This window comes from Chelonoidis abingdonii, chromosome 1 (assembly GCF_003597395.2).
Source record: "Chelonoidis abingdonii isolate Lonesome George chromosome 1, CheloAbing_2.0, whole genome shotgun sequence".
Lineage (NCBI taxonomy): Eukaryota > Metazoa > Chordata > Testudines > Testudinidae > Chelonoidis > Chelonoidis abingdonii.
The window spans coordinates 318172336-318198279 of record NC_133769.1 but is presented as its reverse complement, the minus strand read 5'-3'; the positions used below and the strand labels follow the sequence as shown (position 1 = coordinate 318198279).

Genomic DNA, 25944 nt, shown 5'->3' with positions numbered 1-25944 from the left:
CTGATAAACTGCAGGAGAATTTTCAAGCAGGTGTGATGGGGCAAGGCCAGATGGCTACAGTAAAGTACTGAGAAACAAGTATGTTAGCCCCAGGCTAAACAAATACCTAGGACCCTGGTAACCAAATGGCAGTTGCTCCAGGTTAATCAAGACACCTGGAGCCACTTAACATCTTTCTAGAAGGCGTATGAGATAGCTTACTATTAATCTAGAACACCTGCAGCAATCAAGCAGGCTAATCATGGCATCCTGGGTTTAAAAGGAGCTCACTCCCAGTCAGGCAGAGAGGAGCCAGAGAGAGGAGCGTGTGTGAGGAGCTGGGAGCAAGAAGGGTGAGGAGCTGAGAGTGAGAGAGATGTACTGCTGGAAGATTGAGGAGGACAAGAAGTGATCGACATCTCAGGGTAGAGAGGTCCTGTAGGTTGAGGATAAAGAAGGTGTTTGAGGGGCCCATGGGGAAGTAGCCCAGGGAGGATGTAGCTGTCAATGCAGTTGTTGCAGGCACGGCACTATAGACAGCTGCGATCTCCCACAGGGCCCTGGCGCTGGAACCGGAAAAGTAGAGGCGTCTGTGGTTCCCCCCAACACCTCATCCAAACTCCTGATCAGACACAGGAGAGCTGACCCAGACCGATGGGTTTCACAAGAGGGGAAGATCACTGTGGTGAACAAATCCGCCAATAAGCGCAGGACCCACCAAGGTAGAGGAGGAACTTTGTCACACAGGATATGAGGAAAGGACTCCAAATCATCCATAAGCCTGTTAGGTGAGACTACTCGCTAAGGTCCTATTCCAACTCCTATTGAAATCAACTGGAAGGCCTAGGTGGGAACTGGATCAGGCCACGAGCAGTAGCTACATCCTGAGTGAAAAGATTATATTCCTTGTATAAATAAATATGGAAAGCTGCTACTTGGTCACCATTGAGTATGTCAACTAAGGTAATACAAGATCATTATATAATCCTCAACTGATGTAGCCTTCAGGTGACTGGTGTTGTACGATGAGGTAGCTCAGTAAGATGCCACAACCAAATTCTATCATAAATAATTTTTTTAGTTAAATATTTGTTAACTTCAATGTCTGCCTCCTGAAATTCACATTTCTTAGTAAGCCCCATGTAGGATCTATGAATCATACATTTTCCTTTTCTTCATTGCTGATGGAATCACCTGAAAGCTTCCTTTAGTCTGCAAACACAAGGCCATAGGTCCAGCCCTCCCTACAGAATGCAGGGGAAGGGGAGTGAGGAGGATGGAGATTTGGTGGTGTTGGAGGAAAAACTGTTCAAGGCTGAAGTGACACATTTGAAGAAAAATGTGAAAAGTTCAAGCTCACGTTTTAAGAAAACTGCCCTTTTGTTTTTGAAGAAAAATAGTCAAATAGCACATAATCACATGGTTAAAAATAGTTTAAAACCATATAAAAGCTTTGCATTTCAAGCTCTAACTTTTAATTTAGTCGAACAACTGTGCTGTTTTAAATTTGAAAGGGCTAATAGCAAGTGCAAAGAAATTTTACCCCTCACATTGTAGAGCCAGAAAAGAGGCAGATTATCTCTCCTTCCATGGAGTTTAGTTGCTCCAGCAGAGAGAAATAGCAAAGACTTTCCTCTCCTACAGAGTTCCTGAGCTCCACGGGAAGGGAGAATCTCAAGAATTCTGCTAAAAGGAAGCAACAGAGACTCCCCATCCTGTGAAGTTAAAGGGACTCCACTGCAAAGCATCCAAAACTGAGCGGGAGAAAGATACTTGATATGTTCCTGCCTGTTACTCACATCTGCTTTCTGCCACTATACAGGTGCCTTCCAAAGCTCTGTGACTTTAGGGGGGGAAAATTCAAACTATTGTGCAATTAATGGAGCTGGCAGGTTTATTTTTATTAAATGAAAATTACCAAATTAAATGCAAAAACAATCTACATTAATGTGTGTATGTGCATGCAATATCAGGGATTTGGAGCAATCAAATTTTTTAATTTCTCTGCTCCAGCTCCGTTCTGGCATCAATAATGACTGCTCCAGCTCCGCTCCGACTCCGCTCCGTGATCCAACTCAAATTAATTTTTTACTAAATAAAAAAGCACATACTGTAATTTTAAAAAAACATTGTTTTAAAAGTCTGAATAAAAATAATTTAAATGTCATCAACAAAGATACAAACTAGAATCATTCATAACTCATTCTGTAAAAAATTATTGCAGGAATCAAGTCATCTTTCATAGCCTGCCGCAAATCATTTAAAATTAACTTTAAAGCCAAAAACAGTCGCTCTCCACTAGCTTGAGTTATTGGCATGCTCAAAGCAATTATACAGGCAGCTTGAATGCAGCGTGGGTAGCTGTGAATGGCCTCAAAAACTTAACTTTTAGCCTACCAATAGACTCCATCACCTCACAATCTTCCAGAAAGTTTCTCTCAAATAATACTTCATTACAATTATGAATTGCAGAAACTTGCTGGTGTCTTTCTTGTTAATCCAGTTGCTTTTTGAAGTCATCATCTTCTGAAGAACTGATGCTTGAATTATCTCCATTTCCCTGTGATGGTTGCGGACGTCTCAGGGATGGACACTCGAATGAGTTCAGAATGGAGACTGAAGTTTGAGAACAGCCTGCTATTTCTGAAGGATGTGAACTTTCCGAAACCACAGATTCAGTTGTTGTTGACTCCTTTTAGTTGTGTTCATTTTCTTCAACCTCTTTCACAGAGTTCAAATGTAGCAATAGGTTTTGTTTTTGAGTTGTCGAGCAATATCAAGGAGCCCTTCCTTTTGCCTTTGGTATTTTCCTTGAGGTAAGAAGAATCCGATACCGTGGGTCAAAATAACTCCAGCAAGGAAATGAATATTGTCAAAAAGCTTCTCTTCACGTTTCTGCATAAAGGATAGAATTCCTTCTGCAATTTGTCCACCATTTTCTTTCAAGAATTTTGACAGTTTTCGCCATTCCTTCATTAAAACTCCCGGGGTTACATTGACAGCTTGAAGATTCACGGTTGTTTGATTTGGCTTTGCCAGGTCTCGCAGATCTTCACGTTGTCCCATTCAGCTTTTGTTAACTTGAGTTCTCTTGTTCCAGCAGCAGCCACTTGTTCCCAGTAAAACTGAAAAACAAGAAGCCGATCAATCATCGCAGATGTTGAACCCCAGCGAGTCACAGTATCCAATGATTGAGTTACCCTATGTAGCTCAAGCAGAACACTTCGAATACTTGGGGTTCATAGATTGACAATGACTTGTCAAATTTTTGCCAGAAATTTCTTTGCATGTTCTTTGTTCAGTCCATCCCAGATTGCCAACTAAAGAGTGTGAATACCACACTTCATCAGTTGGACTTGTTGAGTCATCCTCATGAAGCCATGTTGGAAGTATGAGGCTAGGGTCATTAACCCACTGCACAGCAGCGTCCATGTTGAATTCAATTTCATCCATTCCTTTAGTTCCTTCCTCAGGCAGAATAGCTTCAGTTCTGTCCACATCCCTGTTCTCGGAGGTAGAAATGGTTTCATTGTCCTCGCTGAAATTTTTGATGGCACACATCATGTTTGCTGGATTGTCAACGCAAATGCTCAGCACTTGCATTTCACTGATCCCAAGTTTTTTCTAAAATAGCTTTTACTTGACTTTTCACGTATGAAGAATTGTGACGCCCTTCAGTGTCGAGTATGTCCAAGGTTTTCACAAGGCTTTATCTTTTCCTTCTTTGTAGTACTGAGCATTGATTGCAAGGAAATTTCTGTTTCCATGGGTTGCCGCATCCATTTTCAGGTAGCACAATTTTTGATCCAAAGCTTACTTGAGCTCTTTGTGACCAAACTCAGATGTGCTGACAACTAAATGATTAACTGCATCATGCCCCATCGAAACACCAAGCTGCCGACCCGTTTCACCTGCAGTTTTTTGGAATTCTTTGTTCTTTAGCCTGAAGGTCGTGAGTGGTGTTGAACTCAAGCAAACCATTTCCATCAGCCCTTCACAGAAAGTATTGGCATCCATGGTGACTGTAACCTTTGAGGACTTCAAATATGAGTCAAGCTTTGTTTGCTCAATTTTGGATTTCTTTTCAGATGAAGCTCTGCAAAAAAAATCTTTTCTCTAGGAGTTTTCAAAGAGTCAGATGAAAGTCCTTTTAGCCATGTCAGCTTTCTGTTTTGCCTCATCTTCCTGGTCCTTTTGTGTAACCAGAGCCACGTAGTTTTCAGAATGGTTATGTGTTACATGCCGCCAAAAGTTGAAACTTTTCATGGCACTTGTTTCACTTTTCTTGAAGCTACATGGACTGAGCTCGCCATTCACTTCCTTTTCCACCTTGCATGGTGCCGATTTCTTCTTTCCTTTTCCCCAGAGCCCAAATTTGGGCTTTTCAAATTCAAAAGTAAAGACGTCGTTGAGATCCTTTTCCGTAAATTGGCTATCAATCATGGAGGGCAGATTTGATTTTTTTTTTTTTTTTTTTTTTGTTGAAACCATAGCCAGATCTTCTTGTGCAGCTACCACATCTAAATGTTTCTTATGATCTTCGAAAAGCAATGAACAAAAGCATTACATTTTTTTTAATAATGTACCTGCTTGTGATATCCTAGCCACTTAAGGTACTTTGAATTTATTTTGGATTTTCTGGGCAAAAATGATCACATTTTCTTTTTACACAAAATTATTATTAAAGTATATTTTAATCTTTTAACATGTTCCTTGCCGTTTTAATGAAGTAAGAAGTATTTTTAATACACATAATTAATATACATTTTTATTTATAAACTGCAAGTTAGTTTTTCTTATGAAATTTTGCAGTAAAAATATTTGAAATATTTTCCAAGTTTTTAATTAATATCTCAGAAACACTTTAATATAGATATATCAATGAAATTTGGTATGTGCCATAGTGTTAGTACGTGCTATCACTGTTCTACAACATTAATTGTTGGGAAATAACGAGGCTACATGTTACAAGGTTGAAAATAAACTTCAATGGGAAAACGGATTCAAATTGCAAGCACAGTCCTTTTAGTAAAGAGAGCAAATTTTCGGAAATATGTTTTTGCTTCATCAGCCTGAATAGATTATACAAGAGAGAACCTGTTATTTGCTCGATCTTGTATAATGTTTCTAGCCTGATGAAGGAAAAATATATTTCTGAAAATTTGCTCTCTTGACTAAAAGGACTGTGCTTGCAGTTTGAATCCGCTTTTCTGTTAAAGTTTACTTCCAACATTCTATCGTACAACATCATTCAAATAAAATCATTTAAACTACAGTCGTCATGAACTGGGGGGACTAGGCCAATTTTATTTAATATTTTTTAAAATCTTTGACTATTTAACAGATACGACCCTTGAATATGATTTAATTCTAAAACATACATTAAAATGGTACTCTTAATTTATTTTGTATAATTAACCATTTCCGAGAAAACTTTGAAAATTTTAATCTGCTTAGATGGTTAGAATGATACAAACAATTTTACTTATTACTTATTTTTCAACTTTGGAACCATAAATTTTAAATGTGATAATAAATAACCAAAAATTATTAACTTATTATGGAACATAATATTACCACTTGTAGCCAAGGGCAGTAATCGACAAGCCTGTCTTGAAATATGAAATAAAAATGACCAACTGCCAACTGGATAATGTAATATGGTAGCACATACTAACACGAAGACACAGACATAATTTCATTACTTTGTATTAAAGCATTTTTGAGATATTAATCAGAAATTAACTTTTCATCACTTCCTTCAAGTGACTGTAGCTCCCTGAGGAAGAATTGTAGGACACATGTTCACAGAAATGTTTTTTTTTTCTTAAAAATGACCTAAGGATTCACCCCCAAAGTTGTGCTGGACATTTTCGAGTCACTCTGGATATGTCACAGAAATCACTCCTAATTTATGCCATAATGTTTACTGTATATTCATATGCCTGCTGCACACAACTTTTTTTCAGTAAATTTAAAATTACAAACAACACTACCAAAAGACTGTTGAACAGATGACATAAAATAAGTCCGCCAGAGTGATACGGGAGCATGTACAAGTGAACAAATGTACCGGTAACGGGAGCCTGAGAGAAATGAGCTTAAGTGATTAATATCTCTTGCGTATCTTTAATATAGCAATAAACAAAAATATTATTTTTTTTGCAATATACCTGTTTGTGGTATCTTAAATGTTGCGTCTTGCTTCACACTTTTCCGTAATCACAGCACTTATCGCGTCTCGTTGATCAACCCTTACAAAAGAAGTATCAACATATACTAATCTACACGAGTACGCACTCGCCTAAGCTTGGCACAAGGGTGGGAGCAGTCTGCAGTGTTGCCGGATGTCTGATAATTATCTGGTTCTTTAATAAAAACTTATCTCAAAAAAACTTTGTAATTTTGTATCTGTACATTAAATCTTGATTTCGGCCAAAGTGAGAATAACTGTGACATATTATGTAAAGTGGTAAAGTAGATGTTAATATCAGTTGTTATACAATCTGAAACTTTTTGACACCTTTAGGACTTTCTTGCTAAATATCATTTATTTTGGATTGTATCAGAGGTGTAACCATGTTAGTCTGGATCTGTAAAAGCAGCAAAGAATTCTGTGGCAGCTTATAGACTAACAGACGTTTTGAAGCATGAGCTTTCGTGGGTGAATACCCACTTCGTCGGATGCAATCCATTTATTTTGGATTGAAAATGGAAAAAAAGGTGGAGCAGTCAAGATTTTTCTGTGCTCAGGCTCCACTCCAGCTCCGGGCAAAAACCTGCAGCGCTACTGCTCCACGCTCCAGCTCCAGGCTCCGCTCCAAAGCCCTATGCAGTATGAACAAATCATTGTTGCGGTGTGTAAAGTATTACTACCTGCATTTTTTACTTTTCTGCAACTTAAAATGTAACCCATATGCATCAAGATATAGATTTTTTTATTTTTAATCTGTTTTTAATCTATTATTGTGTATGTGAGCAAGGATTCATTGTTTTTGATGTGCACTAAAATGATAGCCTTACAGGTAAACTCTATTAAAAGGGATAACGCAGAATCAGGAACATCTCTTTTAGATAATAGTAGTTACAAAATAGGTGCATCTCTCTTATGTTAGCTGATTTTCCTTATTGACAATGTTTACACATGTTAAATTTCTGAATGACTATTGATTTACCAATTTATGGCATTTAAAACTCTTAATTCAGTGTAGTTGCCTTGTTTTAGTTGCTTCTGCATAAACAACCTCTTTAACGTTAATATAAAATGATGTGGCTTGTCTCTGATCTTGCTTCCCAAGGATTACTGTGTTCACAATTTGTGTCTTCATTTTGTGGCTGACAGATAATCTGTTTTGGTGTGAAATACGGAAGTAACGTGGTCTAGTGTCACCTGATTTTATCACGTGGCTTAACCACACTTAGTTACAGTTTACCTCATGGGCCTCATCTGAGGTTGAACTCATGTTGATAGGTTTTAAATTACAATTAGAGATTTACTGTCTCTGATAATATATTTTGAGACAGTATTATATTGAGACCTGTAGGGCAGGTATTTCTGGTTGGAAAAATTTATGACAATACTGTTTTTCTGTTTCATGACAAGAAGACAGGACAATAGTTTGTTGGTTATTTTGTGAGGAAGGATGTGTTTGCACTAATCACTTGAACTAGCTAAGGTCCCAATGAACAGGTATGTGTTTATGGTGTACTATGGCAGGGAAGTAAGTGTGGTTAAAACATAGTTCATATGTATCTTATGTACCAGTTTTTCCAGGGTGCATGTAAATTGCTTTTAAGTGAAGAGGTATGACTTAAGATAAAATTAGCAGATGTGTGGAAGAAAAGAAACTAAAATAAATTTGTATAATGCTTACTGTATGTTTTCTTTTAACTGTAGGTGTGGAAGAAAATGTACAAGAAGTAGTTGGTCACATCACAGAAGGTGTCTGCAGACCTCTGAAGGTGGAATATTTTGTTTGTGTGTGTTTTGTGTGTGCCTACCACTCATTAAAGCTGTATTATATTTTTATTGCAAAATCCATTTTGTCATATCTCAGCTGACAACAATAGCAGTGTATTACCAAGAGTGGTACATACATAACTTGAATATTGAGGGATTTTATTAGGGCCCTACCAAATTCACGGTCATGAAAAACGCGCCACGGACCATGAAATCTGGTCTTCCTCCCATAAAATCTGGCCTTTTGTCTGTTTACTCTATACTATACAAATTTCACAAGGGAGACCAGTGTTTCTTATATTGAGGATCCTGACCTAAAAGGGAGTTACGGGTGGGGTCACAAGGTTATTTTAGTCGGGGTGTGGTATTGCCATGGCCACTTCTGCATGGGTTTCAGAGCTGGATGGCCAGAGCACAGTAGCTGCTGACTGGGCACCCAGCTCTAAAGGCAGTGCCCCACCAGCAGCAGTGCAAAAGTAAGGATGGCAATACCATACCATGCCACCCTTACTTCTGCACTGCTGCCTTCAGAGCTGGACGGCCAGAGAGTGGTGGCTGCTGACCGAGGGCCCAGCTCTGAAGGCAGTAGCGCAGAAGTAAGGGTGGCAATATCATACCATACCATCCTTCCTTCTGCGCTGCTGCTGCTGCTGCTGCTGGTGGCTCTGCCTTCAGAACTGGGCAGAACTGCTGCGGCTCTCAAACCACCCAACTCTGACAGCAGCACCACTGCCAGCAGCAGCACAGAAGTAAGGGTAGCAGTATCGCAACAACCCACTACAATAACCTTGTCGTGCCCCTCCTCCCCCACTCCTTTTTTGGGTCAGGACCCCTACAATTACAACACCGAGAAATTTCAGATGGTAATATCTGAAATCATTAAATTTATGATTTTTTACATCCTATGACCATGAAATTGACCAAAATGGACCGTGAATTTGGTAGGGGCCTAGATTTTATTAAATTTAAGTTTTTATAGCACATCTGTATTTAAAAAAGATCTTCCCGTTTTATGTATGGTTCTAAGGCATTCTGATCCATATTGGATGTCTTCCAAAGTTCAAGGGTGCTCAGATCCAGTGTTCAGATTTGGGACTAGTCATAAAAGCCTCCTTTTTCTTTCTAGAAAGGCAAAGAAAGGAAATTTCTGAACTTGGAGTTAAAGTGATTTACAATACTGCGTCATTAGCTTTGAGTGCAAAATACTTCTGGGTGAAATGCTGGATTAAGAACACATTTAATTGAGATTCCTAATAAACATGTAATTGTGCAACAAATGAGAGATTAGAGGACTCCATCATTTTTCAAATCATCATTCTACCTCATTGCATATAATAGAAATGAACTCTGTTCATTAAGTATAATGAAAAACCTACAAATCAGATACATGACATTGCCATACTACTTATAATTTAGACTCAGCACAAATAAAAAATAAATTCAGGCTAATTAATTTAAAATTAGTAATCTACTAATAAGGCATGCTTCCATATAATCTATAAATCATTTTCTTAAAGTAGAAAAATTAGGATATTTTAAGGAATTTAATACTATCTGATTAGTTGACTAATTCTGTAAAATGTCTGGTAATCTACATATTAAAAAGCAGGTTGTGGCTGAAGTATCCCCATGTTCTTGACTGGAGAGGTGAAAAATTGAAAGGAGGATCAGAAAGTAAGAGGGGGAGAGAGAGAGAGAGAGAGTGTGTGTGTGTATGTAAGAAAAGACAAAGGAGAAAGCACCATTAATCATGTAAACACCATAACATTTTACAACTTGCTTCTCACAACATACTGCAGCACCCTCCTTTCTCTAAGCATTTGAAAGTTAGATGTTAATATAACACTTCTTTTAAGATAGACTTGCTTTTCTTCTTCTTCCCCATTCTTACGTCTTAATATATAAAGGATTTTATGTGATTTTTTTTTTTTTATGGTTTAGCCTTGTTTATAAAGATGTCTCTTTCCTTGTAATTTCCTAACATTTGAAGAAATAGTTTGGTTATATGGAATAGAATTTTGTCCTCATTTCTTAAAGATATTTTACTTGTGCTTAGAGATCTTAAAGGTTACAATTTTCAAGCTTAAGTGCCTAAAATAAGTGAATTAAAATAAAAAATAGGGCTGTCAATTAATTGCAGTTAACTCAAGCGATTAATGCAAAACAAATTAACTAGATTTTTTAAAAGTTGCAATTAATCACAGATTTAATTGCACTGTTAAACAATAGAATATCAATTTAAATTTATTATGAATATCTTGGATGTTTTCTAAATTTTTAAATATTGATTTCAATTACAACACACGAAGTGTAAAGTGCTCACTTCATATTTTTATTACAAATATTTCACTGTAAAAAAGATAAACAAAAGATAGTATTTTTCAATTCACCTCATACAAGTACTGTAGTTCAAATTCTTTAGCAATTTCTAGTGCAATCGCTTAGCAATTGTCTGAACAAGAAGTAGGACTGAATGGACCTGTCGGTTCTAAAGTTTGTGAGGGCAGGTTTGTTTTTTTAATTCTACATTTATAAGTTGTGATTTCACGATAAAGAGATTGCACTACAGTACTTATATGAGGTTAATTGAAAAATACTATCTTTTGTTTATCTTTTTACAATGCAAATATTTTTAATAAAAATAAAGTGAGCACTTTATACTTCGTATTCTGTGTTGCAATTGAAATCAATACATTTGAAAATGTAGGAAAACATAAAGATAAATTTAAATTCTGTTATTTAACAGTACAATTAAAACTGATTAATTGTGATTATTTTGTTTAATCTCATGATTAATTCTGAAGATTATTTTTTTAATTGTTTGACAACCCTAATAAAAAGCAGCCTGATTTTCAGAATGGCTGAAAATATGCAACTCTCTTTGCTTCAGTGGGACTGGAAAAATAAGGCCACTTTTATTTAGGCACCTGGATAGGAATTAAGGTTGAAAAATTTGATCTGAGTTAGTGATTAACTCTCCCATTTCATTGTAGAGGAGACTGTGCTTAAAAATCAAAAAATATTATTTTCCTTCTGATTTTAAAAGGTTTTGATATTCGACTAAAGACAATTAAATATAGAATACCTAGCATCCTGTCTGTCCTCCCAAAACACACAACCAAAACAGAAAAAAAATCAGAAAGTGTGATGGTGATAGATGTCAGCCTGGAAAACTTGCCTATATGGGGAGGAGGAGCTCCCTTATAATTTTTAGCCCAATAGTTAAGAGTATCACCTGGGATGTGGAAGACCCAAAATCCAGTCCCCCGGTCCAGTGATTTAAACTAGGGATTCCAACATCCCTAGTGAATGCCCTGACCACTGGACATTAAGTTACAAGGGAGGGCCTCCCCTCGGCTTCTTGCTAAAATGCATAGTTACCTAATGCCAAAGAGAGGTTTTGCAGCTGAGAATCCCAGGCAGAGGAAAATGCCTACTTGCAGCCCAACTTGAGACATCTATCCCCAAGAGGGGTGAAGTTTAATATATGCCCTTCGCTTTGCACCTCCTGTGAGGGGGCTTACTCCTTCAACCTCTTACTTCCCAGGTCCTTCTCGCATGAACAGAGAGCAACAATACCCGAAGTCCAAAGGCGCAAACAATTCGATGTTTATTGGAGTGAACTTCCAGCAAGCATGATTCCAGTTTCCTTCCTTAGTGTCCCCCTTCCCAGCTCTGACACCACAGAGCCTTGCCTGTGTCCCTGTTCCTGTTCCCATCCCTTGTTCCCATTTTCCCTTTTAGCAAAACATGATCCCAATTCCCCCATTTCCCGCCCCCCGTCCGATTGACTGCAGACTATATAGTAAAACCTGCATTTTGCTTAGCTATTTCTTAACCAATCATTTTACTAAAATTTGACTAACCAATCCTAACATATTGTAACATGGTTATTTAACCAATTATATCCCACCACCTTAATTGGTTTACACTCAACAAATTAATTATACAGTAGACTGAAACAATTACAGAACCAGACAGAGACCATGCAAATAAACATACAAAACAATACAGAAGTGAGGATTTTACAACTACATCTATACAGACATAAGGGTTTTCCAGCTGTGTCTATTGATAAGTGAATTCTTGCCAGACAGGATGCGATCAAACTAAGTTTCCTTTTACATCTTCTAGGCTCTTCCCTTTCTCTGGAGGTGATAAGAATGTCAGGACAGGATTGTATTCCTAAATAGCCCAATAGCACCTTATTTCAATGTGACTAGTTTGGAATGTGAGGATGTGACCATACACTTCCCAGCTTATGGCTGCCTAACTACATCTTAGCTGAAGGCCTTAGCCTGTCACAGTAAGAGAAGGCCATTACACAGACAGTGATTTTGATTCTCTCTTTTATACCTCTATAACTAGCTAAGTGATAAGAATACACCTAAATTCTTAAAGTATAGGCCTTTGCAGACAGGCCTGAATATCTATATCCTAACACCTCCCATTGACTAGCCTAGGTGAGGAGCTCCCTAGGGTGCTGGCTTTTGTATATCCCATTTTGATGCATCTGTCTTTCCCCATTCAATGAATGGGGAGCCTAAGTGCCAAACTCAGGCTTTGTGAATCCCAGTGCCTTTCTAGGCGCCAAAAATTTAGGCATGGCAACGCTCAGTGTCACCATGACTAATTTTCTTTATAAATCTGACCCTGGGATGCTACACTGAGCAGCAGACAAATAATTTGGAAGGATGATGAATGGTTAGCAATATGTAGATGGACTTGTCACATATAAGCACTTGAGGAATAGTGCTATAATAGTCACTGACCATGGTTCTTCATAAATGCCTAAAAAGTGATTGTGGGGCAGCCTCTTATGATTATGTGGAGGCTGCATGTGCCATGGAGGCGAAAGAAGTCAGGCCTGTTTTACTGTGTAATCCAGCATTTCTTGGCCCAGTCAGCATGTCAATAAATGCATGTATTAGCTTCGAATATATCGGTTTACTTACTGTTAGCATCTCTTTTCAAGATAAAGTACTGGCTAGAGGTCATGACTCGGAGGTGAGATTAAATCAGGTAAAATAAACCTAAATAACCCCCCTGATATATCAGTTCTGATTATTCTGCATCTCTGCTGAGTGCTGCCATTGATGATCTGTTGTAATTTAGGGATTTTGCAGCTGTTCTTGCTATTCAGGGCTGGGTGGAATTCCAGTATGTACTGATGGTAATCCACAAAATGATCTCATTATATAGGAATTTCCAGCAACAAGTTGCATACAAAACTCTATGGGAAACAAGGCCATTCTTAAGAAGTGGCATACACTTGCTTGTTTTCTGACCTTCAGCTTGCTGCAAAAAAATGCCCTGTTCAAGAGGAATCCTGCAATATAAGCAGACAATGTGATCATCTTATGCTGCTTGCAAAGTTTTTGTCCTTGAATATCCCTAATGCATGTAAAAGCGTAGAGGCTGATTTTCAGAATAGGCCTATAAATAAAAATGATTATTTTTTGTTCCATAGGTCAGAATTGAGCAGGTGATTGTTGCTGAACCAGGAGCAGTTTTATTATACAAAATATCTAATCTTCTCAAGTTCTATCACCATACGATCAGGTATACAGAATTACTAAACATGTTAAGTAACTCTCCTGTTTGAACATGCACCAATTCTGGTACAGTAAAAAACACTCGCTCTGTTTTGCTTTGTTTTGTTTTTTGAGGGGGTTGTTTGAGTTCTGACTGCACTCAGCTGTGTACGGAACAAAGAGAAAGACACAGCCCTGACCTGAAGTAGTAATCAACTATTGTAATAGAAATCTGTCTGTAAATGGAAAAAAATTTCAACACATAGACATACTTTATCACTCTGTAGCATTGTAGATATTAAAGTGCACACAAAAAACTACATTAAAAGAATATTAAGGTTGCAAAATTAAACACTCTAAAGTTAGGAAATGCCAGAATTAAAGTTACCTGTTGAAACCTTAGCTTCAGTTTAAACGCTTTACAAGTCTCTGAATATGTACATGGGAACAGTAAAAGGCACATCTCTAACATAAAGTCAACCTGTCTGCCAAATTTCAAATCTCTACTCTAAAGCATGAGGCAGTACAGTTTCTCAGTAAAACAGTTGTAAGAATTTTTTTAATAAATTAAACAGCGTATTTTCCCCTAATCTTGTTCTCAAATTGGCAGAACCATTTTTGCTAAAACTTTCCAAAAGTGGGTGAGGAAGACGACAAGAATTCTTTTTTAAGCCCAAACAGTTAAAATTTAGTTGTTACAAGCAACTGAAAACAATCTTATAATGGGGAGTGTTTGGAAGCCTTAACTATAGGCATTGTTTAAAGGTCAAAGATTATAGTACTGATCCTACTAGCCAAATGTTTTTGTCAAAGGGGAAACTGACATCTAACTACTATAGCAAGGTCTAATTTGAGACTTTGGTGACTTTACTGAGGCTGATAGTGCTTTGAAAACCAAGCTGCTATTTTTTTTAAGAGTGTCACATTAGTCTCATTCAGATATAGTTTTTACCCAAGGTAGTGTGTAACTTAGAATCACTTTTAATTTAGACAACAAACTCATATGCAAGAAGCGTGTAAAAAAGTGTCATGGCATAGTGGGTATAACACAGTTGTAGTAAAACTAATAAACTAATTTTACACTTCCAGTAGCGAAGCATGTACATTTTTAAAGTGTTAAAGAGTACAATTTTGTATGTGAAGAGACATATTTATCTGGAAAGTAGTGGAGATGAAATGACATTATCAACACATCTTTCTTGTTTGAATTTTATTCTCTATAGCAGAAACAAAGTTGAGTATTTTTCCCCCCACTTATTTAAAAAGACAGTAGTGTATTGGATAGGCTAAAAATATTTACCTATCTTGTAAAAATAAAATATTAGTTTCATTATGTACTATGTTTTGCTGTATAACTGAAAATTTAGCATTTTCTCTTCCTTGTTGGCTTTAAATATTCAAACAAAAACTCACTAAAGCAAAACCTGAATTGGATGCTTAGGTAGTTTCGTTTTCAACAAAGCTGTAATTCCAATATTTTTTTAGTGGAATATATTACTTAATTTAAGTTATGCATACGTTATAGCTGAGATAGTATCTAATTGTTAATTATCTTGGCTGGAGGTGCTTGTTCTCTCAAATCATCCTATCTTACAAATTATTATTAGAATTAGTTAATAGGGGAAGCTGTTTCCTATGACAGTTCACTCTGCATTTCCAACTTTTAGACTTGGTGTCATATTATTGAACCTTGACTAAAATATCTGATCTGTTTTATTTTTTCTTGGATTTAACACAATATTTTCTTTTTTTGTTCAGTGGTATTTTGGGAAACAGTGCAGCTACGTTGTTAACCACAATTGAAGAAATGCATTTATTAAGCAAAAAGATATTCTTCAATAGTCTGAGCCTACATGCAAGTAAACTAATGGAAAAGGTTTGTTTCAGAAATATAAGCTTTTCATATTTTAAAACAAATTCTCCAGTTGTTCCTTAATATAAGGAGACTATTGGAATAAAAATTGTTGTTTACATTTTGATTCATTATCTTAAAATTAACATTACATGTTTCCATGCGCTCTATAACACATACAGTAAATTATTCACGTTTTTGTCCCTACCAGTTGCCCAATTATAGATGTGTGCACATTTCCGATCAGACTTTTCATCAGCAGCTTCTGCAGATCCACACCTGCACACTATACACCCTCCTGCTCCAGACCGAGGGTATATAGGTAGGGACAGACGCATCACCACTCCAGTTCCTTCTCAGCCACCTGTATAGCTTCAGAGAGAGTGTTGCAGTGTCTGCTACCGAGAATAATAGAATATCAGGGTTGGAAGAGACCTCAGAAGGTCATCTAGTCCAACGCCCTGATCAAAGCAGGACCAACAAGCTAGCTCCTTAGCTTGCCTATTTTTTTCTTTACTTTTTTAGTATTTTGTCCTTTTTTATTTAGCTTGTAGTTTTCTTCTCTATTTTATAGCTTACTTTCATGAGGATTCTCCCCACATTTGTAGTTATGGCCTTCTGCCCCACAGCCTCTCTTGTTTGCAGCCTGTCTTACATGGGTTATGCCCAAAACTATGAGCTTCAAACCATACCAGATCTGTCCCTGGTCCTTTCGCCTCAGCAAGGATCATTCCAGCTGCCTCAGAGTCCAGCGTCTCATTGAATGTAAGGTCTGCTTCAGATTCAAAAGTAGAGCAAAAAGATGAGGGAGGACAGATTGAAGCTACTCCTTATGAATTGCTCCTTGAGACCTGAGGAATATACAGTCCGTATCATCTCTGGTACTGCTCAACACATCCCATCCTGAGAAGCAGTGCCCAGGATCAGCAGTACTGACCATGTTTCTCTTCCATGAGGTTCTCCAGGTGTTGGAAAGACCTGAATCCCTTCTACTACAAGTATCAGAGAAGTATCTGCTGCCAGTATCAACATGTATGCATGCACTGACATATCCTCCAGTACCTCTGCACCTTCACACACAAAGTCAGCCACCGGTATTGATGCAGATGCTAGTACTTACTCATTTGGCCTCCAATACTGACACAGCCACTAGTACCAACGCCCCTAGCTCTTCCCTTGGATACAGGGGATGGCACTTCCTCTGACTTGGAAATTTCTGTTGAGGTGGTGGAATTCTTCCCATTCCAGCCTCCGTTCATGGCATACCAAGATGATGAGACTCTAAGGACTAGTCATTGTCCAATCCATGCTCCCTGGCAGCAATACCTTGGGATTCCCCTTTGCCTATGCTCCTCCACAATGTGTTTTTTGGAACCTGGGGCTCCCTACAGTGACCAGTTCTATAGAATGTCCTCACATAAGAACCACCATCAAAATGAGTAGGCACCAGTGGATGGAACTCTTCCCTAGGGAGACTCTTTGGAAGAACAGGAGCTAAGGGCAGAGGAGGGGACACACCCTTCAAACAAATCCTCTTCCTCCCCAGATGAGGTTGTTATGCCTCCTCCTGCATCCTATGCTGATGACTGCAACATCTTTCAGGAACTGATAAAGAGACTGGCTGAGACTTTGCAGATCCCTCAGAGGAGATTCAGGAGTCTCAACAATCATTGGTACATATCTTGCATACCTCTCCTCAAGGCAAGACAGCCCTGCTGCTAATGATGCCTTCTTGTTACCTGCCCATACTATTTTGCAAACACCAACTACTCTCTTACCTACATACAAGAGGGCTGACAAGCAGTGTGGTAGCCAAGCGCTCGGAGTAACTTTTTTCTCACCGTACGCCAAACTTCCCAGATATTTACCTAATATCTGGAACAGTATTGAGTAATTAACAGCAGGTTCGCAGTGGCCAGTTGCTCACCAACCAGGGAGAAAAGGTGTCAGGAAAAATGTCTCTCAAGATAGCTTTAGAGGACTGCTCCCAAGTATACTGTATTAGCTAATCTTTTATAACTAACTTCTGCAAAACACATAGGTCATAATGACACCTACTGGATCATCACTTTTCTAACTTTCGATAAACTTTTAATATCAGATTCAAGGTTTTCCAACCAAGGTTTTTGGTCTCAGTTGTTTACTTGTCTGCCCCCTCCTCCACTCTGAGTAGCAGAAATTGCCAGCTAGATTTAGCCTGGCTTCTGAAAGCCTGTCTCCAAATTAACCCTTAACTATGTGGTGTTCTATTTCATTAATTTAGACTGGCTGAATGCGCATTATATGGTTGCAATTAACTTGATCACATTCTGGTTATACACACCCCTCAAATCCATGGCAACAACTTGTTCAATTTAAAAACTGTAAAAGCAGCAGAGAATCCTGTGGCACCTTATAGACTAACAGACGTTTTGGATCATGAGCTTTCATGGGTGAATACCCACTTCGTCAGATGAATGAATGAATTCATCTGACGAAGTGAGTATTCACCCACGAAAGCTCATGATCCAAAACGTCTGTTAGTCTATAAGGTGCCAGCAGATTCTTGTGCTTTTACAGATCAGTACTTAACACGGCTACCCTTATAATTTAAAACTTAGGTTTTCTTGTGAGTGTTTTAAAGTCACTGTGCCATTCACCTACAGCTGAAGATTTTTGTCTTTTGACTCTGTTCCCTCATCCTCACTTTCATCTCTAAATCCTCTTAGACTTCCATATCAATCAAGCAGTCATATTACCTGTTTTACCACAATTTCATACTCACAGGAGAAGAGCCAGTCTAGCATACCCTGGATGTGAAAGTGACCTGGCATTCTATATTGACAGTACTGATCCATTTAGAGCCTCCCTTAGACTCTTTATCTTCTTCTTAGAAAGGATGACGGGAACTCACATCTCCATTCAAAGACTATCTCTGAATGGGTATCAAGATATATCAGTTGATTTACTTTTGAGTTTCACCTTTATTTAATGGATAACAAGCAAGCCCCATGGAAAGGGGTCTTAAAAGGACTAATATTTGGGGCTTTATTTTCATTCTTTGGCAGATGAAACTGCCCACCATTTTACTGGCTAGTATTTGATGAGTACTTTCTTCCTCATAGCCCTTATCTTCTCTTTGAGTGATTCTGTAAAGGAGTGATAATCTTGTGGTATAAAGTGCTTATATCACAAATTCAGAATTGTGTTACTACAGGATCAAGTCACATAGAATATAGGCATAAATTATCAGTTTTCAGCAAGACAATGTTGAGTGGGTATCCCAAAGATAGGTTCTAGGATCGGTGGTATTTAATATACTTATCAGTGATGGGAAAATGAGTAAGGTGGCAAAACTTGTAAATGAAAAGATTGTTTCATTTAGTTAAGACTGGAGAAGGTTATCAGGAATTTGAGAAGAACTTAACAAAGCTAGGTGAATGGGCAGTAGGATGTTGATTGAAAAGCAATATTGACATATGCAAGATAATGCACATTAGAAGGACTAGCTTGTGCTATTCATACATCTTGCTGGGTTCTATAATAACTGTAAACTCAGTTTAAAGACCTGGGCTGAATGAAGATCTCTGCTCAGTGGGTGGTGCTAGTAGTCCAAAAAGCAAACAAAATGTTAGTATGTGTAAACAGTGGGGTAGAAAATAGTACTGAAAATATTATAATTCCAGTATATAAATCATTAGTGTTCCCTTAACTAAAATTTAGCACAGTATTCTGTGTATCTCATCTCAAAAAGTGATATAGCAGAAATAGAGGGGCATTGTGAGAGCCAAAGAAAATGCCAAGGAATATGAAAACACTGTCAAATGCAAGAGGACTGGCACTATTTACAGAGGAAATAAGGGTGTTGTAACAGAGGTATACAAAATAGTAAAACTTCCTATGCCATTCATTATTATTGAGAATATAGTATAAAAACTCTACTCTCTCATGATACTATAAGACATTCAATAAACTTAAGTCTAAAAACTGATAAAATATTCATATGGTAATATATACAAATACAATATTTTTAAGGGTTAAAGGAATTAAAAGTGTTAAATGGTTAATGGGGTTAAACTAACTGCTAAATCTCTCATGTGAGGAGGAACAGATTATTCCATAATTGTCCTTACAGGGTGTTTTTCATATTCCTCTGAGGCATCTGGTTTGGTTTCCTGTTGTGATAATTGGGCACAGTAATTTACCCTAATTGTGGGCTCAAGTGTATGTAAAAGTTCATAAGATATTTATGGGAAAAGACAAAGGGAGACAGACTGTATTAGTCCAAACAAAAAGGCCTACTGATATAACTTAAGAACTGTGTTAAGATCACGCTTGGTAAACAAGGAAAGTGTGGTCCAGAAATCAGTGAACCAAAATTGGCGTGTCAAACTGGACCTAACTGATGGACAAAATGTTGAGGGGATGGAATCTATTTCTCACCATTCCCTTTGTGGATCCTGAAAGAAAGAGACTTCAGGAGAGAAATTGGCTATTGGAGGGAGCGTCGCCACCATGGCTATTACTCCCACCATCTCCTGGGACTCTGGGCCTTCATCACCCTGATGCTGAGAGATGTCCTTACCAAACTGGGCCAGAGAGAGGAACCCAGATGCTATCACAATCTCTATGCTCCAGCTGAATCCCAAACACCATCTGGAATGAAATGAGATCAGACTTTAACAACAGCAGCAGCTCCAATCCATCTCAGCTAGCTGCTGCTTCTCTTTTCACCAGAAGGACAGATATTACCATCTTTGTTACCATGTGAGACTGTCAACGAGGAGGGGTTTCTTTCTAAAAATTCCAGCTAAAGGATAAGGGATGTTGTTAAATGAAAGCCTTACCTAATTATTTAAATTTAAAATGCTCTAACTGGTCGTCCCCCCCCCCCCGGTTCTCCCTACCCCCCTTTTTTTTTTAATACAAAGTTAAAAGGCTTTTTAAGGGAGTGTTTGCCATGGCATTAAGAGAGATGAGGTCTCTGTATGCCAAACCCTGGACCTTGTTTAACAATTTAATGTTGTACAGAGACTGGATAATGTTAACATCTTTGGCCCATATATTCCATTTAAATGAATACGACATACATGTCATACATGGATCACTGGTCTGATATAGTGTAGCATTTCCTGTGGTTCAAATCAATTCTACATTCATTTAAAAAAATGCAAAATTGATGACATAACTATATACTCAAAATAATTTCCATAAAATAAAGTGCTTTGTTTAGTTGTAACTAATTTTCATTACCTCTGTGAAAGTTTAAAAATGCAGACAATCAGCTAAACATTTATACTGGAGCCTTTTGTTGATTTTAAGTTAGTGGCAAATGTCTTTTTTTTTTTTTTTTTTTTTTTTTTTTTTTTTTAATTAGGAGGGTATCACAGGATTATGTTTTTAATCATTCCTTTTTAATGTACTTCAAAACCGAAGTGTGTGGAGGAGCATCCCTACCTTTTTACCAGTTCCTTGGACTGTGCTTATGTGCATGTATCAGCACACTGAAGCTGTTTCTGAGAACATTGTGGTTTTCAGGGAAGATGATAGCACTAGACAGCAGTCTGTTGAGCTTACAGTATGCCGTTTGCTAGGGATTCAGTGCACATCACCTGGCATGCCCACTTGAGAATATTTGTTTGTGAAAATAAAATGTGTTTGTTTTATTGTTTCTAGATTGTTTAACAATTTCCTCTATTTCTTCATTATTTCTTGAATTAATTATTTTAAAGGAACTACTATAAGATAAGTCTCTTTATTGTTATGCATGTTTCAGAGGATATTGAATATCCATCGAGTATATAAATGAAATAAAATTAATTTATAAAGCAATTAAAAATCACTTTAAAAATGTTTTAGGAATACCAGTAAGTAATTACTAAACTTATTTTTTGTAATCCAAATGAACCGTTTTTTTATTTAGACTGTTTTTGTGTCATAACTAGAAATCTGATGTGGTTAAAATATAATTTTGATTATAATAGTCCCTTGATAGCTTTATTTATTTGTGGTTGTCTGGAAGTCTTAGACTATTTATCTGGAGATTTTAAATAAATTGTTGGTTAGATTCCTGGAACTGCTTTCTTTCTAAAAGACTTTTCAATTTTTGTTAGTTACTGTTCACATGATGATTCCAGATGATTAGACTATTTATTTCTGTCTATGCTCTGTAAATTTGACTTAAGGCTCTTTTACACCACTTGCTAATGCTGAATTGGAAATGTATTTTTGCTATAGTGAGGAAAATAATGCAGTATGACTGTAGATTAAACTGAAATATCGAGTGCTTGCTCATATGGATTCCAATTAGGTGTGCACGTTCGTCGGAAGATTTTTACCCTAGCAACACTTGGTGGGTGTCTGGGCTGGTCGGCTGCGGTCGCCCCTGGATGCGCCGCCATGGCCGCGATATATACCCTGCTTGAACCCCAACGCCCTTCAGTCCTTCTACCGCCATGTCAGTCGTTGGACAGTGGAGCGCGCTTTAGCTGATCTCCACTTCCACTTAGCTTACTGTTGTTCTCTCGTATGTTCTTGTGTTATATAGTTGAATTTGTATAGGTGCAGTTAATTGCTTATTTCGATTTTGTATTACATGTTGTGTACTGTATAGTTAAGGGGTTTCGGGGATTAGGCCCTTCCGCACTGGCCGGTGCTAGGGCGCGCCATGCCTCCGGGATATCCCGTCTCCGGTTTGAAGCAAAGTAGAGTTCCTGTGGCTCGGGCTGTCACTAACGCCCAGTTGCCAAGCAGGGATCCCGCATGTATTCACTGCCTTAAGTGGCCTCAATTGGGAAATCCACCTCGCCGATAAGTGCCAACTGGAAGCCTATTCAAGCGAGACGAAAGGAGCGGGGACTTTTCATTCGAACAGCTCTGATGGAGGGCAGCCTCTTACTTCTCCAACCTCGCACCGAGATGCTGGCAATCCATGCAGATGGCTTCTTCTGGGCTACCCGCGCATCCGATGCACTTGTGTATTGCGTCAAGCGTCCTCTTCGGTTTTAGGGCACCGCGACACTTCGCGGTGGCACTGGCATTGCTCGGGCACGTTTCTCTTCCCCGGGTGAAAGACATAAGACTCCCGCTGCTTTCCGTGCCACCGCACTCTAGAGCCAGAAACCTTGGCTAGATCGAGCACCCAAACCTACACCTGCCGCCGCACGACAAACATTTTGGCACCGTCTCTGGTCCCGAAGGCCGCTTGAGTTACGATGACTGAAAGCTCCCCGCGGAGCCGTAGTTGAGCTCATATTCCTCCACGCCGGAGACATTGTTCCCGGAGATGGCTGATCGCGATGACAGAGTATCTGCCTCAGCCCCAGCACTGGCCTGTGCAGGTCATACAACGGTAGGCAAGCTGGCTTTTGATGAGACCACCTCGTCGGCACGGCAGATGCACCCGCAGTTGATCGCAGTCCCGCCAATGCTCGGGTCCCGACGCCAAGCCCAGTCCCAGAGCACAACCCTCCGGTATCCGTCACACTCGCGGCAACCGGAAGCAATGTCCGCTTCGCTCTCAGGACGCACAACATGCAGCTGCGTCTTTGACTGACTCTCGTGGTGCAGGCCGAATTCCAACCTGTGCCGCTGTAGTAGATGGTTTACCAAGCTGCGCAATTGTGCTCTGCTAAGATGGTTGTAGGAAGCAGGATGGACTCACAGAACACATTGAAACGTGCGATGCTATGCCAGCAAACCACTACACGATGGTGAAGATTCTATCCTTCGGGGTAATGAGCACCTCCGGGGGCACTGGCGTTCGCCCAGGGCTAGTAGCGACCGATCACACAGAGCCCGAAATGGAGCAGATACCAGTTGTAGTGTCTCGTTAGGCAGAAACTGCTTCCTGAAATGGAATCAGTCTGAAAGTATTGCTGGGCATGTCAGTGGCCCAATGACTGCTTGCTCTTGGGATGCGCTAACTACTCTCTCCTGATCTTAAGATATGGCGTTCCCTAGTGCTGATCCTCTCCCTTTCACTAAAGGAAAAAAGAATGTTTGAGGCTGCAGAGGAGATCATTGAACTGTCCACAGAGCTCGATGGAAGAGACAATCTGATGAGAGAGTGCATCTCTTCTAGGGTTATATTATTCGTGAGCTCGCGCACCAATACCACGACAGAACACTCATGGTTTCCTAGTTATCTTACTTCTCTCTCTTAGTGTCAGGCCTCCCACCGGAACTACAGCATACCATACAGGACTTGCCCTTTGACGGTCGAGGCCTCTTTTCTGAAAAGACTGACCCTAGGCTGCAAAACCTGAAGGACAACAGGGTCATTATGCGCTCTCTCGGCATGCACACGCCAGTGACTCAGTGCTGGCTTTTCCCCCCCCCAGCCTCACCACCCTTACCCTCCACCTAGACAGAGGCAGGACTTTGGCAGAACGCGTGGTCGAGCCGGTCGTAGATGGCAGTCAGGACCCCAAAGGGGCCAAAATCAGGGTCCCTCCAAGCCATCTGCAGGGCCAAAGCCAGACTTTTGAAGGTGCGCCCGAGGACGCGTACCAGTTACTTTCCAGGATCCTTTGCCTCCCGTTTATAACTGTCTCTCCTTTTTCCTCCCTGTGTGGTCTCAGCTAACTTCAGATCGTTGGGTTCTACGCACGGTGGAACTTGGGTACCACCTCCAGTTTATTTCACACACCCCCCTTCCACCCCGGATCCTCGTCCGTCTTCAGGGACCCCTCTCACGAGCAACTCCTCTTACAAGAGGTGCAGACGCTCCTTGCCATGGGAGCCATAGAGGAGGTACTAAAGGACGAAAGGGGCAAGGGGTTCTATTCCTGCTATTTCCTAATCCCCAAGGCGAAGGGAGGTCTCAGACCTATCCTAGACCTGCGAGAACTCAACAAGTTCATGATAAAGTTGACGTTCTGCATCTCATCCTTGGATCCTGGAGACTAGTATGCTGCCCTCGATATGAAGGACGTGTATTTTCACATCGCCATTTATCCTCCACACAGACGGTACCTCCGGTTTGTAGCCAACCGTCAACATTTTCCGTTTACAGTCCTTCCTTTCGGCCTTTCTGCAGCCCCAAGAGTATTCACAAAGTGCATGACTGTAGTCGCCGCCTCCCTCCGTTGCCGTCGGATACATGTTTTTCCTTATCTCGACGATTGGCTCATTCGAGGGACCTCTGAGGCACAAGTCACCCATCATGTGGACATCGTCACGGACCTATTCATGAGTCTAGGCCTGATGATCAATACGGAGAAATCCACTCTGGTTCCCACACAGAGGATAGACTTCATTGGGGCCATCCTGGACTCCAATCTCACCAAAGCCTGCTTACCACAGCCTCGTTTTCAGGCGATGGTAACAATTATCCGAGGCCTACAGAACTTCCCGACAACTTCGGCTCACACTTGTCTCGGTCTCCTGGGTCACATGGCTGCCTGCACGTTCATGACCAAACACGCCAGGCTACGCCTCCATCCCCTTCAATCTTGGCTCGCCTCGGTAAACCACCTGGGCAGAGACACCATAGACATGATAGTCACGATTCCCATGAGCATCCTAGGCTCCCTTGACTGGTAGTTGACGCCCTCCCTGGTGTGTGCAGGGATGCCGTTCCATCCGCCTCAGCCATCTGTGTCCCTGACGATGGACGCGTCATCTCTCGGCTGGGGTGCTCACCTAGGCCATCTTCGCACTCAAGGCCTTTGGTCATCTCAGGAGCTGGCCTTGCACATCAATGTCCAAGAGCTGAGAGCAGTCCACCTTGCGTGCCAGGCATTTCAACAGCATTTGCAAGGCCGTTGAGTCTCTGTGTTCACAGACAACACAACTGCCAGGTATTACATAAACAAGCAGGGAGGGACACAAGCAGGGAGGATCCTCCCCCCTTTGTCAGGAAGCCATCCAGCTCTGGGACTTCTGTATAGTCCACTCGATAGACCTGGTAGCGTCTTTTCTCCTAGGGGTTCGGAACACTCTGGCGGATTGACTCAGCAGATCCTTCCTGTCTCACGAGTGGTCGATTCGTCCGGACATTATTCATTCTGTTTTCTGGAAGTGGGGCTTTCCCCATATAGACCTCTTCACTTCCCGTGAGAACAGGAAATGCCATATGTTCTGCTCCTTCCAAGGCCTCTCCCCAGGCTCGATCTCGGATGCTTTCCTGATGCCGGGGACGAGGCAACTGCTTTACACCTTTCCACCATTCCCACTGGTTCACAGGGTCCTGATAAAGCTCCACAGGGAAAGAGCTCGCTTGATCTTGATCGCTCCAGCGTGGCCCAGGCAGCACTGGTACACCATGCTGCTGAACCTGTCAATAACCAACCCAATTACCCTGCCTCTTCGCCCAGACCTCATAACTCAGGACCACGGCAGACTTCACCACCCAGACCTGCAGTCCCTTCACCTCACAGCATGACTGCTGCGTGGTTAAGCCAGTCTGAGTTACGTTGCTCTGCTTCAGTACAACAAGTACTCCTGGGTAGCAGGAAACCTTCCGCTCGGTCAACGTATCTGGCCAAGAGGAAGCATTTCTCCTGCTGGTGCGAAGTGTATAATGTTACTCCCACCGAGGTCTCGATCCCCACCATCTTGGACTACCTCTGGTCTCTCAAACAACAGGGCCTAGCGGTATCATTATTGAGGGTGCACTTGGCGGCCATCTCTACCTT

General features: G+C 40.2%; 1 protein-coding gene across 1 annotated transcript in view; it reads left to right on the top strand.

The window, feature by feature from the left end:
• Window positions 1-25944, top strand: part of COG6 (component of oligomeric golgi complex 6) — an 82744-nt gene that overhangs the window by 36207 nt on the left and 20593 nt on the right. Inside the window, 3 exon segments of the mRNA XM_075061892.1 lie at window positions 7877-7941; window positions 13410-13501; window positions 15232-15349. Coding sequence (XP_074917993.1) covers window positions 7877-7941; window positions 13410-13501; window positions 15232-15349 — 275 coding nt within the window.